This window comes from Phaseolus vulgaris, chromosome 9 (assembly GCF_000499845.2).
Source record: "Phaseolus vulgaris cultivar G19833 chromosome 9, P. vulgaris v2.0, whole genome shotgun sequence".
Classification (NCBI taxonomy): Eukaryota; Viridiplantae; Streptophyta; class Magnoliopsida; order Fabales; family Fabaceae; genus Phaseolus; species Phaseolus vulgaris.
Window position 1 is genome coordinate 20226584 of NC_023751.2, and position 14094 is coordinate 20240677.

General features: G+C 31.0%; 1 protein-coding gene across 8 annotated transcripts; it reads left to right on the plus strand.

The window, feature by feature from the left end:
- Positions 1-8568: 8568 nt before the first annotated feature.
- Positions 8569-12464, plus strand: LOC137820221 (scarecrow-like protein 1). Of its 8 annotated transcripts, none has more exons than XM_068624173.1 (4): positions 8576-8986; positions 9101-9229; positions 10307-10387; positions 10503-12464. In XM_068624173.1, the coding sequence occupies exon 4, from the start codon at positions 10510-10512 to the stop codon at positions 12298-12300; it is 1791 nt and encodes a 596-aa protein (XP_068480274.1). In that variant the 5' UTR covers positions 8576-8986; positions 9101-9229; positions 10307-10387; positions 10503-10509; the 3' UTR covers positions 12301-12464. The 8 variants fall into 8 exon arrangements, with proteins under 8 accessions (XP_068480275.1, XP_068480274.1, XP_068480273.1 ...); XM_068624177.1 differs by having other exon boundaries at positions 8730-8986; positions 10474-12464; XM_068624178.1 differs by having other exon boundaries at positions 8730-8986; positions 10307-10378.
- Positions 12465-14094: the final 1630 nt, after the last annotated feature.

The following is a 14094-nucleotide window of genomic DNA, read 5'->3' on the forward strand; positions in this document are numbered from 1 at the left end:
TCTCATAAGAACACATATCAATACTTTTGAAAAGAACTTGGTAACTTTCTAAATAAAAGTTTTCTTTGAGTATTATACATTACATCTTGTTAAAAAGAATTGTTCAAGCACTATAAGGAAACACAATATTAGAGACCAAGAGGGAGCGATAACTAAAAGATTCGGTCAAGACAACCTTAATTTGACAACATGCAACATGTGAAGAGGAAAGCTAGAGTCAGGTTGACACTACCTTAAAGGGTGGAGAAGCTAGCTCCAAGAAAAAGAAAAGCTAGAACTTGGCCCTTACTAATTTTGTGAGTTTGGTAGGGTTTAGAGTGGACTAGACCATCTCATGTTGACAGGTTTAAGTTAAGGTTTGGTCCTCGCTAATTTTGTGAGTTTGGTAGGTTTAGCATGGACTAGACCATCTCATGTTGTTAATTAAGTGTAACCTATGGCTTGGTCATCACTAATTTTGTGAGTTTATGAGGGTTTAGCAAGGGTTAGATCGTCTCATGTTGACAAGTTTAAGCTAGGGTTTGATCCTAGCTAATTTTGTGAATTTTGTAGGGTTTAGCTCTCTCTTCACATGTTAACTAAAATTCTGGTAACTAATTAGATATCAATTTAGAAACTATTTATTAATAATATAAACTATTTTAAATACCAATATTTTTAAAATCTTTAAAATAGTATCTAATTTAGTTAATTTAGTGACTAATTATTTTTTGTCTTTAAAATTAGTTTTTATTTGATAATTTTCTTGTAGTGATATATATTAAGAATATCAAGTTATGGAGAATGTTACAATACGTTGACTATCATGTTATATTTTAAAAGTATATTTTTGTTGTATTTTTTATCTTCAATACAATAAGGGGGAAAATACCATTGGTATCTTAAAATAACAAAAGCACGAAAGTATATTTGTAATGTATATAAACATTTTAACACAAAATAAATGCAATTTTACTGTAAAGTAGACATAATGAAAAGATGTTATAGTATTGGAAGATCCATCCTCCATAATCATAGAAATGAACTACAAGTGTAAAGGAAAAACAATGTTAGGCACCTCTTTAAGATTATGAAATGAAAACATATATCTGTTGTCTGATTTGGAAATGTGCTTGTTTGTTCGAATTCAATTCTCATGTTATAAAAACTTGGAATGTTCCTCTCGGGCTTCAATGGTTTTACCCAAGTGGGTGAAGTAATTCAGTAAGCCCACTATGAGTGGGAAGAAAACTGAGATATGCTAAAAGACATTGCATAACATATAAGACCAAGAATTAGGCTACAATAGTTGAACTTAAACTTGGACCACTTTGAAATTTGTCCACTGTGATTGGTTCAATATTCTGTTCGAAAATAAAAATGTGGGATGTAAGAGCCTGTGCATCACTTTTCACTTTATTTTTAATCCAAATAATATCAGTTTCTTTCTTTTGTTTTCTCCATAATTTTCCACTCTCACATATCCTCATTCAATTTAAATAAAATATTAAAGAAAAACAAAAATATATTTTAAGCTTATTATATACGGATTTTGCTTATATTTTAAGCTTGATTTATTTTATTATATTAAGTATTTAAAAAATATAATTTTTTTAAATAAATCTTTATTATTTTTTTAATTAAGTTATGTGACTATTATCTTATCTTATTATTTTATTTAATTTTTTTAATAGTTAATATAAAATAATAGTATCGTTAATTAATAAAGTAATTTTTATGATTTTTACGTTATTATAATATCGTTAATGCATGTGAGATGATATATCCTTTTTATTCCACATATTTACAATAAAAACAATAAAATAGATTTATTATTTTACATTAATTATATTATCATTTTATATTAATTATAAAATTTTACATTTTTTAATGTTCAAAAATAAATAAATAAGATTGTGAAACAAAATAACACTTATATTATCTATTTAACAAACACAGTTAAATAATAAATATTTAATTAAAAATTATAACTTTTAAGTATTTAATAAATAAATAAAATTAATACAAGTTTAACTAAATATACATAAATTAAATTTATGAGAGACTTGAATTAAGAATATACATTATATTTGTAAGATTTATTAATAATTGAACACTGTTCAAAATATACAACCATTGACGCGTTACCTTTTGACTTTCTTGAGTTCATTTTGAAAAAAAGGGTATAGTTTGGATGAGTGCTTATCATTGTCACTAACTCACTTTTCATACACAATTTATGCAAAATGTACAGCGGTTGATGGTCAGAGACAACCTAATTTTTATGTGCTTCCTTTCTTTGTCCAGAAGACTTTTCATTATAAAGAGTGTGAATAGGGAAGAAACATTATGAATTAATTATTATTATTATTATTATTATTAGCTTTAGTATAAGTCTGGATCTGGCTTATTTATTTATTACATAGTTTGAGTTTAATCTGTTTAACAGTGTGATTTGACCTGAAAACATGTTAGTAGCTTGTTTTTATAAGAAAAAAGTTATAAACAATCAAATAAATTTAACTAGGCTAACAAACCTAAAATGATAATAGATATTAATTATTATATAATTTTTTATTTTTGAAAGACTAATATTAAATTACATAAGAAAGTTAAAAAAATAATAATAAGTCATTATATTAAAAATTAACAGATCCACAAAACATAGGGAGCTACTTATTTTGTCATAGAATAAAAAATAAGAAAAAGTTTTATAAGCTAAAATAATTAAACAATAAGCAAGATCAATTAATAACCATTAAACATTTGTAGCTTTATGCTATTAACCTCTATGTTTTCTCTTAAAATTAAAAATTCCATATTAAAAAATATCTTAATTATTTAACACAAAAGTATAGCAATTGTATAGCAACCGAGAAAAATAATCTTAGTGTAGAAGAAATACAATTAAAATGACACTTGAATATTTTATTATTAAAGTTAAAAGAGCATATAAATAGAAATTTAGTTATTAAAGTTTCATCTTAAAAAATACATCCTCTTTCTAAAAACTCCTTTTCCTTTCATCTGTCTTTTGTATAAGATTATGATCTCCTTGCTCATCAGTTTGACGATCAGATTCCACCATCAGACTCTTGGTAGTGGATACTACAAGACTGCCTGATCAGAATCTTTGATAGAGTAAGCTCATTTTTGTTCTTCTCTTTGAGTCAAATTTTGAACTTGTTAGGTTGTCTTTGTCTTTCGCCTTTTCTATTTCTTATTGCGGCTGAAGGTTTGGTAGGCGTGTCAAGGATGGCAGATGAGAAAGGTTTGATTGATAGTCTAGAAATTGGGGACAGGAAAGTGAAGGTTAATATGCTACAGTACACAAACGATACTATGTTCTTTTGTGAAGTCAATTCTAAGAGTGTGTTTAACATTAAGGTGGCGTTAAACTGTTTTGAATTGTGCTCTGGCCTTAAGGTGAACTTCTTGAAAAATAGGATTGGCGGGTTGGGAATTGATCAGATTACACTGCAGCGGTTTGCGACTGTTCTTAATTGTGAGATGATGACAACTCCTTTTAAATATTTGGAATTGTTGGTTGGGGGAGTCACAAGAGAGATGTTTTTTGGGGTGGTGTGATTGAAAAATTGAAGTCAAGGCTAAGTAGATGGAAAGGTAGGCTTCTCTCCCTAGCCGAGAAAATTTGCCTTATTAAGTTTGTGCTTTTGTCAATTCCACTATTTTATATGTCTTTATTTAAATTGTCTGTTGTAATTTTAAAAGAGATTGTGAGAATCCAGAGGCATTTTTTATAGGGGTGGGGGTCGGAAGGGAGGAAGATCGTTTGGGCTTCTTGAAAGAAAGTTTGTGAGTCTCGAGAGGCTGGCGGTTGGGTATCATTGATTTGAAAGATTTCAATTTTGCTCTCTTATGAAAATGGATTTGGCGTCTTGGGACGGACAAGAGTGGCTTGTGGAAGGATATTCTTGAGTCCAAATATGGAGGTTGGAGAAGTCTGAGAGATCAAAGGAATAATGTTAAGGAATCTCTTTGGTGGATAGACTTGAAGGAGGTTTGGGCGTTGGAGAGTTGGGGAAGGAGTTTTGAAAATCGTTTCCAGTGGAAGATTGGTAACATGAAGAAAATCAGTTTTTGGGATGATGATTGGGCGGGTTGTGGTGTTTTGAAGAGGGTTTTTACGAGGCTGAGTTCTTTGAGTATGCATTCCGAGTCTAAGTTAGTCGAGTCTGGGGTTTGGGTTGATGGTATTTGGGAGTGGAATTTAGCTTGGAGAAGGAACCTGTTTAAGTGGGAAAGGGTTTCAGAGAGTCAACTCCTTTTGAAGATCCAAGGTTTGAGGATGGAGTGAGATTTGGATGATGGTTGGGTCTGGAAGGATAGCAAGTTGTCTTCTTACTTGGTTAATTCTGCTTATGCTTTCCTAAGGGGTGAGTTCGAAGGGGGAACAATTCCATGTATGTCAAGTTTTGGAGGACTAAAGCTTTGTCATCCGCCCATTTCACTGCTTGGAAGGTGTTAGAAAATAAACTAACCACCAAGAATAATTTGGTGAGGAGGGGAGTAATGACCGAGAGCAATATGTGTGTTTTGTGCGGGTTGGAAGAGGAGTCTTGCAGCCATTTGTTCTTCGAGTGCAGATTAACTTGACTTGTCTGAAGTTAGTGTTACGCTTGGTTAGGTTTGGCGTTCGTGGATCATTCTGATTCGCGTGCTCATTTTCAACAGTTTAGGTTGTGTAGTGCATCTGAATCCGTTAATGCGGTGTGGGGGACAATTTGGATTGTTGTAGTAAGTGATATTTGGAGTCTCAGGAATAAGATAATCTTTAAAGGAGGGGTGGTGGATGCTTCAGAAGTATTTGCTCTTATTCAATTAAAGGCTTCTTTGTGGTCGTCTCCAAGGTACCATTAGCTTGTTTTTCTTACTCTGACTGGTGTCTTGATCCTCTGGTTTGCATGAACATGATTTAGTGTTGTTTTTGTGTGTTGGATTTATCTTAGATGTTTGGTTGGATGTTGGCTTAGTCCTCTGTTTTGTGCTCAGAGGATGAGTATAGTTATGTATAAGGGTTGGATCACCCCTAAAGTGGTTCCTATTTATTGAATCTTTATTGTTGATAAAAAGAATGTTGTCTCTGTCTTTGCTTTGCATGTGACTCTTTTAGCTTCAAGGTGAATCTCTATTAGTTCGGGGTCCTAGTGATATAGTTAAATTTTTTATTAGGACTCTATGGTGCAATTTAATTACCTTTAAGCTTTTGGTAGATTTCGAGCTCTTAGTGAGCATCTGCTCAAGTTCAGGTAAGAGAAGCTAGCCTTAATTTCCAATAGAACACTAGGCTAGAAGATCTGGATGTGAGGGTGACGTGGTCACCAGTCTCAAACTTTCTTGTAGGATTGTTTGTTTTAAGTATATTAGAAGTTGATTGAGATTTGAATGTGAAATTTTATATATGGTAGATGTTATAAAATTATATTTTTTTTTATTTGAATAAGTAAATGAATGTATTTAAGTAGTTTGATGAATCACTTAAAGGATAATGTTGTTAAGTATTGATTGTTTGGTTTTGATTTAGAGTAATTGTTCAACTTTAACCAGGACTTTGTACTTTGGTTTAGTATATTTGATAAAATAAAAATTTGAATGAAAATATTAGGTACTCTCGGGTCTATTTTCGCTAAAATAAGATGGGATCTTGTTCAAAGCAAAAATGGGATAATTTCTGAAGTACTTTCTGGTCCATTTTCGCTAAAACTACATGGAATTTTGTTCAACTGAAAATGGGGAAAGTCTAGAGTGTCGCTAGTCCATTTTAGTTCAAACCAATTTTTTTCGCTCAAGCCAAAAAATTCTTGATGCACGCGGGTATATTTTCGCTCGCACTAAAATTTTTCGTTCAAACCAAAAAAATCCTAGGTGTAGGTCTATTTTTGCTCACACTAAAAAATTTTCGCTCAAGCCAAAAAAAATTGTAAAAAAAGAACTGAATATTTAATATTTGCTTTTAAAAGTTGGTTTATTTCTTTCTGTAATTTTTACTTATACATTATGTAAACTTTTATTTTATGTATATTAAATTGAAAATTTATTTAATTAGATATTATATGATTATTGAATGATGTGTTTTGGAAATTCTAAACTTTTGTATGATTTGATTGTGTGATTTTGGATATTGCGAGATTCAGAATATGAATTTTAATCAAGACATAGTATTTTCAAGAAAAAAATAGCGTGTAAAGATTGTTTAGGATGTGCATTGACTAGAGATTCTCTCTGAGTCTAAGTCAACGCACGAGTCTTTCGAAAGTAGAGTCAAGTGTGTATGTGTTGTGAGTCCGTAAAAGTCTGACTTGTGAAATATTGTTACGAAGTGGACTTTAAGTCTAACTCAACCCCATAAAACCGGCTCATAGGATTGAGGTTTGCACCCACTTATATACGATGAAAGGCTCTAATCTCTAGTCGATGTGGAATCTCCAAAATATATATATATATATATATATATATTTAATGTAATAATTAAATTATGTCCTTCTTAATAAACGAATTAGACCAGAGCTTTAGGTATTGAAGCCATAGGTCCTTAAACTTGGCCGTTGGCCTGATCTATTTCCATTCCTAAATGTCAATGCTGGTTTAAGTTCAAATATGGTTGGTTTGGTTCAACCCAAATCTTGAATCTTGATGAAGACTAAGGTTTTGAAGGGTTGTTTTGTTGTTAACAGCTGCTTATGCTGAATACTGTGCTCAAATTCTCTAATTCTCTGTGTCTGCATCAATTTTCTAAAATGAAAATATATATCATACAAAATACTGAAACTTCAATGTCATCAACCTTGCCTGACCAAACTAACCACACCAATGAATAAGAAACTATCTCCTTAAACACTTTACATTAACAACATATGTGTATGTTTTCAAACTCATCTTAAGATCGAATTTTAAAAGGTTTGATGATGGATCCCTCTTATAGAAAGTATAATAATGATGATGGAAAGAGAAAACAATGAATAAGTTTTTAATTTTAGTGAGTTGTTGTTATTGCTTATCCCACAATCTAAGTCCCCTTATTTGGTTTATTTGGATAAGATGGGACCAAGTGATTAGGACTTTATATTATTAAAAGTAAAGCTAGTGGGTATTACTCTTTGGAGTCATTCTTCAATTTCAACTACATAATCATTCTCAGTTAATTATTATTAACTTCTCTTTGATTCGTTTCATACAACAAAACTACTACATTAACTTTCATCCTTAATTAGACAAGATGGACCCATTTTTTTTAAAAATATTAAAATATACGTTTAACAGTTTAGCATAAATAAGAAATATTTCAAAAGATAAACTTGTATTCTAAGTATTTTATTTAGTTATATACTTAAAATTTGAATTAAAAGTTAAACTAAAACCATTTTTAATAATATACATACTTAAAACTCAATTTACATCCACTTATATATGTTAAGATAAATTTTAAATGACTCTGATAACATATTAAGAAGTGAACTTTAAACATAACTCAATCTTTTAAAATCAACTCATAAAATAAAATTTACACTTATTTATATATAATAAAATATTTTAATATTTAAGAGAATTGAAATTTCCAACAATAATTAAATCATTGAAACCAAAATTCAATCCAATAAAACTTGTATTCTTAAAAATGTATTTTGGGAAAATGAAATGTAGATTTTTCTGTAGACAAAATCTTGCTATATGCAGGAAGCAAAGTCCAAACTTGGGAAAGTAGATGAGCCTGCGAAACTTTGACTCTGTCAACAAGTACAAAATCTTGCTAAATTCATTTTACTATTTCCAATGTTTCATCTATTATAAAATTGAAACTTGCAACATTCCCATTCCATCACATTCCACGCCTAAAAATAGATCACTGACGTTATATGACGTGAGACCCTACGTCAATACGCACAGTAAAATAAATGTATTCTAATTATCATACATATCTATCTTAAAGCAACTCCTTTAAAAGACTTATTTGACCCCACAATTCTCAAAAATCAAAAGATAAATTAGAAGCAAGGATAACAGAGTGGGAATTTCCTCCATAATAGAACATTTGAACTCAGTATTAACATTAAGACTATATATATTTAGAATGAAAGAAACGTAGGGGTAAAGGAGAAGAAATATTAATATTGTGCTAAATGCATCAAAGTCTTGTTACTTTTTTATGGAAGTCTTTCATCACTTTTCCACTTGCTTCCCACTACCAATTTCCAGAACCTCAGGTTTTCTTTTAGTAAATTATAAATCAGAGTTCTGTTCATAAACAGACTGCTCAAAGAATCAATGAATCGTTTAAATTACTCATAAAAATATGTACTTTATCAAAATAAATATTATCTATATTATAACAAAAAATAAAATAAAAAATTTAGATAAAGTCTCCAATGGTGTATGTTAAACTTTGTTTAATTTTTTAAAGTCTATAATTAATCATGGAGATCAACAACGAATGGCAGTAAACATGACTAAAATGAAAAATACTTCTTATTAAGTGATTTTCTTAGCTTTTATCTTTTAATAGAGAAGATCTTTTTCTTTTTGAAATTAGAATAATTTGTAATATAATTTAAACTATCCTTAAAGAAACATGGAGTGTAATTTCCACTGCTTTTTTTTTATTAAGATTGTTGAATTCCTCTTAACTGAATTCCATATTTTGGTCCAATCATTGTGAGATTCAAAGGTTTTTTCTTCACTCTTAAACAGTTAGTTAACAGTATATATAGGTTCTCAAGTTGAGTCTTGTTAATACTGGCATTTGTCTTATTTGTTGCGATTCTACCAACCTGAACTCCTAATCCACCAACTTTCTTATTTAGAAAACTGTCAAACGCTGCTATTGCTATTTGGCTTGGCTATATCTCTATGACACTAGTCAAAGACCAGTTCTAACCTCTCTTCTCTCTCTAAACACAATTCTCAGATTCGTACTCATCTTTCTGTGTACAAAATGGCAGGGTAGGAAGAGTGCTATGATTCTTGTGCTTCTTGGTTTCTAATTTCGCAGGTACACTTCCTCCCTGTGGTGATTCATCTTAATTTCCATCCACAAAATCTAGATGATATGTTTCAAATACTGTAACTTATTGCTCCTTTTGATGAATGCTACTATCTGTTGCAGTCCTAGTAAACTGATTTCAATCTGCAGCAGATGATACGTGTTATAGTGTGATGCATGCATGTGATTGCAGCAGATGATTCCAATCCTCAGTTCTTCCTCTAAGAAAGTTTTTAACTTTTCCTTGTATAGGTCTCTGGTCCCAAAGGGTTTTTGTTAAGCCTTTTCTGTTACTGTCACTTGATCTATCTACTCGTATATTGGGCTACAATTTCAAATAAGAATTGGCTTTTGGTTCGAAGTATTGCTTTTGTCTTACAAAATATGCTGTGGATTTTGAGGCCGGTGATTCTCCCATCTAAACACAAATAAAGATATAGATACTATCAAAAGAGTTTTGTGCAAGATTATCAGTTTTAGCCAAACTTATTTGAAGCCTTGTTTTACGAGTCTCTTGATAATAACATCTTAGTTAGTATTTGCAGTAGGAATTTCTTATCAATATGATTTCTGGTTAGATTTATCTTATATGACTTTGGAAGAGCAAATGTCATATCTCTACAATTTGAATGTCTAAAGAATCATCGAACAATTTGGGGTTTTTTTTCTTTTTGTTTCCGGAGCATTTGATTTGATTTCAAGAGTTTGTTTTTATGTGGATCGGATCTAGAATCTAGAATCTGCAGATAGAAAGAAGATCATAGTTTAAATGATAAAGCACACAAGAGGTTTTTAATATTTATTTTACTTTTCCAAATACAGAGCAGGCCACTATGACAGGGATAATGGTCTTTGCTATGCTAAGGTGGAATTTTAAGCTGTCAACTCATGTTTGACTGGATCCAGTAACTAACTTTTATTTTTAGAAGCATATTTGAAATTCATTCGCGTGGTTTGCCGAGTAGGAAAACATTAAGTACTTGAACAATTTCAACCATGGTGGTTCATCCGAGATTCAAGTAGCACCAAATCCTCTTTCCGTTGCCACACTGAATATGATTAGTTCAATTGCACAAGTTATGCGAGAGATATTCTTAATCTGGAACATTATTTTTCTCAGATAAAAAACTTTTGTGAATTTGAACATGATGGATCATCAAACCAACTGATTTAGGATGACTTTACTATATTTATCTCTTGACTGAGGCAACAAAACTCAGTAGTGTATCTAGTATTTTTATTTTTTTTTTCAGTTCACATGGATTTATAGTTCTACCTGAAAGTTCACCTAATGTTTTTTTCTTCTTATCCTTTTGTTTCTCTTATCAGGGCATAGTCATCCTTTAAGGTTCAACAAGATTTTATCGCTGAGCAACTCTGCCTGCCGTACTGTTTCTCAAGGTGGGAAAGGTAAAATATATATATTTATAGGTTTTATTTATTACAGATTTCAAAGAATTTTACTGGCTAATTAATTAGTCATGTTTTTTATACAGCCTAAAATTCTGCGTGAATTGTATAACAGGGGAATTATGTCATTAGTTAGGTCTGTTGATCTAGCTCCTACATCGTATAAAAATGCCAAGCTCTTCTCACTAAAGGGAACTGATGTTAGACCAGGTTTGTCCTCCCAAATTTTTGGTCCTGATAAGCATAGGAGCATGGACATGGCAGATTCTTACTCCAGCGAGAGTTATGAGAAGTATTTCCATGACTGTCAAACAGAAGAACTGATAGAACCATCTAATTCCAGCATCTCTGGAAGCTCAATTCCCCCTGATGTAGCCTCTTCTTACCAGCTTACAGCCAGTTCAGAAGCTTCTGTGGTTGCCAATAACCCATTTGATTGTTCTTTCATGTCTACAATGCATCATGATGGTTATCAGTCCAACTTTGGATCAGATTTGATGGATAATGGAAGCCTCGATTCCCGTAAAACTGACGGTCTAATGAGTTTAAAACTACAAGCATTGGAGAGGGCATTGCTTGATGATAGTGAGGCTGAGGAGGAGGAGCTGGAAGAGGAAGACATATTTGAGGCTGTTCAAAGCATGGAAATTGATCCAGACCTTGCTGAGTGGGCTGATTCCATGCAGAATGTAGTCCTCCATGACTCACCAAAGGAGTACTCTTCTTCAGATTCCAGCATCAGCAGCATCAGCAGCACCAAAGAAATATCACTAACTTCTCAGACCCCCAAGCAGCTGCTTTATGAATGTGCTATTGCACTTTCAGAAGGAAACGAAGTGGAAGGATCATCCATGATAAACAATCTCAGGCAGATGGTCTCAATTCAAGGAGAGCCTTCTCAAAGAATTGCAGCCTATATGGTTGAGGGACTTGCAGCTCGCCTAGCCGAATCCGGCAAAAGTATTTACAAAGCTCTGAGATGCAAGGAACCTCCTTCTTCAGACCGTCTAGCAGCTATGCAGATACTGTTTGAGGTTTGCCCATGTTTCAAATTTGGATTTATTGCTGCTAACAATGCAATTACAGAAGCAGTGAAAGATGACATGAACATTCATATCATAGACTTTGACATCAATCAAGGAAGCCAGTACATTAATCTAATCCAAACACTTGCTTCAAGGTCAAGTAAGCCACCCCATGTTAGATTGACTGGTGTTGATGATCCTGAGTCCGTGCAGCGATCTATTGGAGGCCTAAAGAACATAGGACAACGACTAGAAAAACTAGCAGAGGCACTTGGTTTACCATTTGAGTTCCGAGCAGTGGCATCAAGGACTTCCATTGTCACCCCATCAATGCTCAACTGTAGTCCTGGGGAAGCACTTGTGGTGAACTTTGCATTCCAGCTTCATCATATGCCTGATGAGAGTGTTTCTACAGTAAACGAACGGGACCAACTTCTTCGGTTGGTGAAGAGCTTGAACCCAAAGCTTGTGACAGTTGTGGAGCAAGATGTGAACACAAACACCACCCCCTTCTTGCCTAGATTTGTTGAATCCTACAATTACTACTCTGCTGTGTTTGAGTCACTTGATGTTACTCTTCCTAGAGAAAGCCAGGATAGGATGAATGTTGAAAGGCAATGCTTGGCCAGGGACATTGTCAATGTTGTTGCATGTGAGGGCGAGGATAGGATAGAACGGTATGAAGTGGCAGGAAAATGGAGAGCAAGGATGACAATGGCTGGCTTCACTTCATCTCCAATGAGCACAAATGTGACTGATGAAATCCGAAAACTCATTAAGGTGATGTATTGTGACAGGTACAAGATAAAGGAGGAAATGGGTGCACTTCACTTTGGGTGGGAAGACAAAAACTTGATCGTTGCATCGGCATGGAAGTTACCAAGATAATGAATTATGTTAATTAGTAGACACACTTATTGTAGTACTGGTAATGTAGTCTTTGCTTGCTTGTTTAGTGTGTAGAATAATCCTGATATATCTATTGTAGCGTTTGCTTGCTATACTACTAACTTACAATCTTAATCTAATAACCAAATTTTCATTTTATCTAACATGGGTGGAGTAATGGCCATATTTATGTTTAAGGTAATAAATATTTTTTAATTTGAAAATTTTCAGAAATAAAATTAACTAATATAACATAATGTGTTTGTCTTTTATTTAATATAATAAATATTATATAGTTCTTTTAGTTAAAAAAGTATTCTCTTTTTTTTTCCTCCTCATAATTCCTTTGAAATATGCACTCAGTTACTCCTTTTTAATGCTAGTTGTTAGGGTGGATAATCAAACTAAACCATTCTACTAAATGAGCCCTATTTTAAATGATTCAAGAGTTATAACATAGGCTTACATTCAACAATGCTTCATAATGGTACAAATGATAAATATTTAAGGTCTTGAAGATTCCTCTCTTAAAAGTTAGTTTCAAGGGAAAAAATCATATCATTTAAATGTTTCACCAAATGTCGCCATCCATACTTAGATCATGATTCTCGCATAAACTATAATTCATTTAGCCTTAGCAACTCTTTACTAATACAATATCAAAGCACAAATTTTTAAAAAAAAATGTTAACTACCAAAAATTTGGTATAGTTAAAATTTGATATTTTTTTTAGTTCATATTGAATGACACATTAAATGTTTAAGAGAAATCCTACTGATTTCACTACAAATAAAATCAGTATTATCTACGAATTTTTATCCACGGATTTTAATTCGTAGGTAAATTCAGCATTACCTACACACAACATTATTTACTAATATTACCTACAAATCTGAATTCGTAAGTAAATTCAGCATTACCTACCCACTATTACTCACGGATCTTATTACCTACGAACTTTTATCCACAGATCTCTATTAACTACCAACTATTATCATAATAATTATCTACATAATATTAAAAATATTATTATAATATAATTAATTATAAAATCATAAATAATAATAATAATAAATAATAATCATAACTAATAAGTATAACATATTTTTAATATTATAAAATTAATAATATTAATATAATAATATAATTAGTATTATATTAATAATATGAATAATAATAATAATAATAATAAAATTAGTAATATTAATAGTATTAATGATATAATAAAATTAATAATATTAGTAATAATAACATTAATAATATAAATACTATTAATAAAAATATTAATAAAATTAATATTATTTATAATATTAATATTACTTATAATATTAATATTATTAATAATATTAACACTATTTTTAATATTTAATAATATTAATTATATTTAATAATATTTAAGAATATTAATGATATTCAATAATATTAATAATATTTAATAATGTTAATAATTTTTAATAATGTTAATAATTTTTATATTATTAACTATATTAATATTATTAATCTTACTAATAAATATAATAATAATCATAATGTGACAACAAAATTTGACTGGTGTAATGTTTAAAACTTCTTTGGACATTTCTCAAGAAACTTGGCTTTGAGCATAGTGTAATCAATAATTCCGATTTACCCATGTATTTTTGCTATTTTACCTACAAAATTCTTCCGTAAATAATTTGGATTATAAGTATATTCTTACATTAATGTATTTAATTCACTTACATTAATGTATTTAATTCATGGTATCTTGCGAATTTTTTAAATAAATTTTAAATCTTTAAATTGAGAAACTA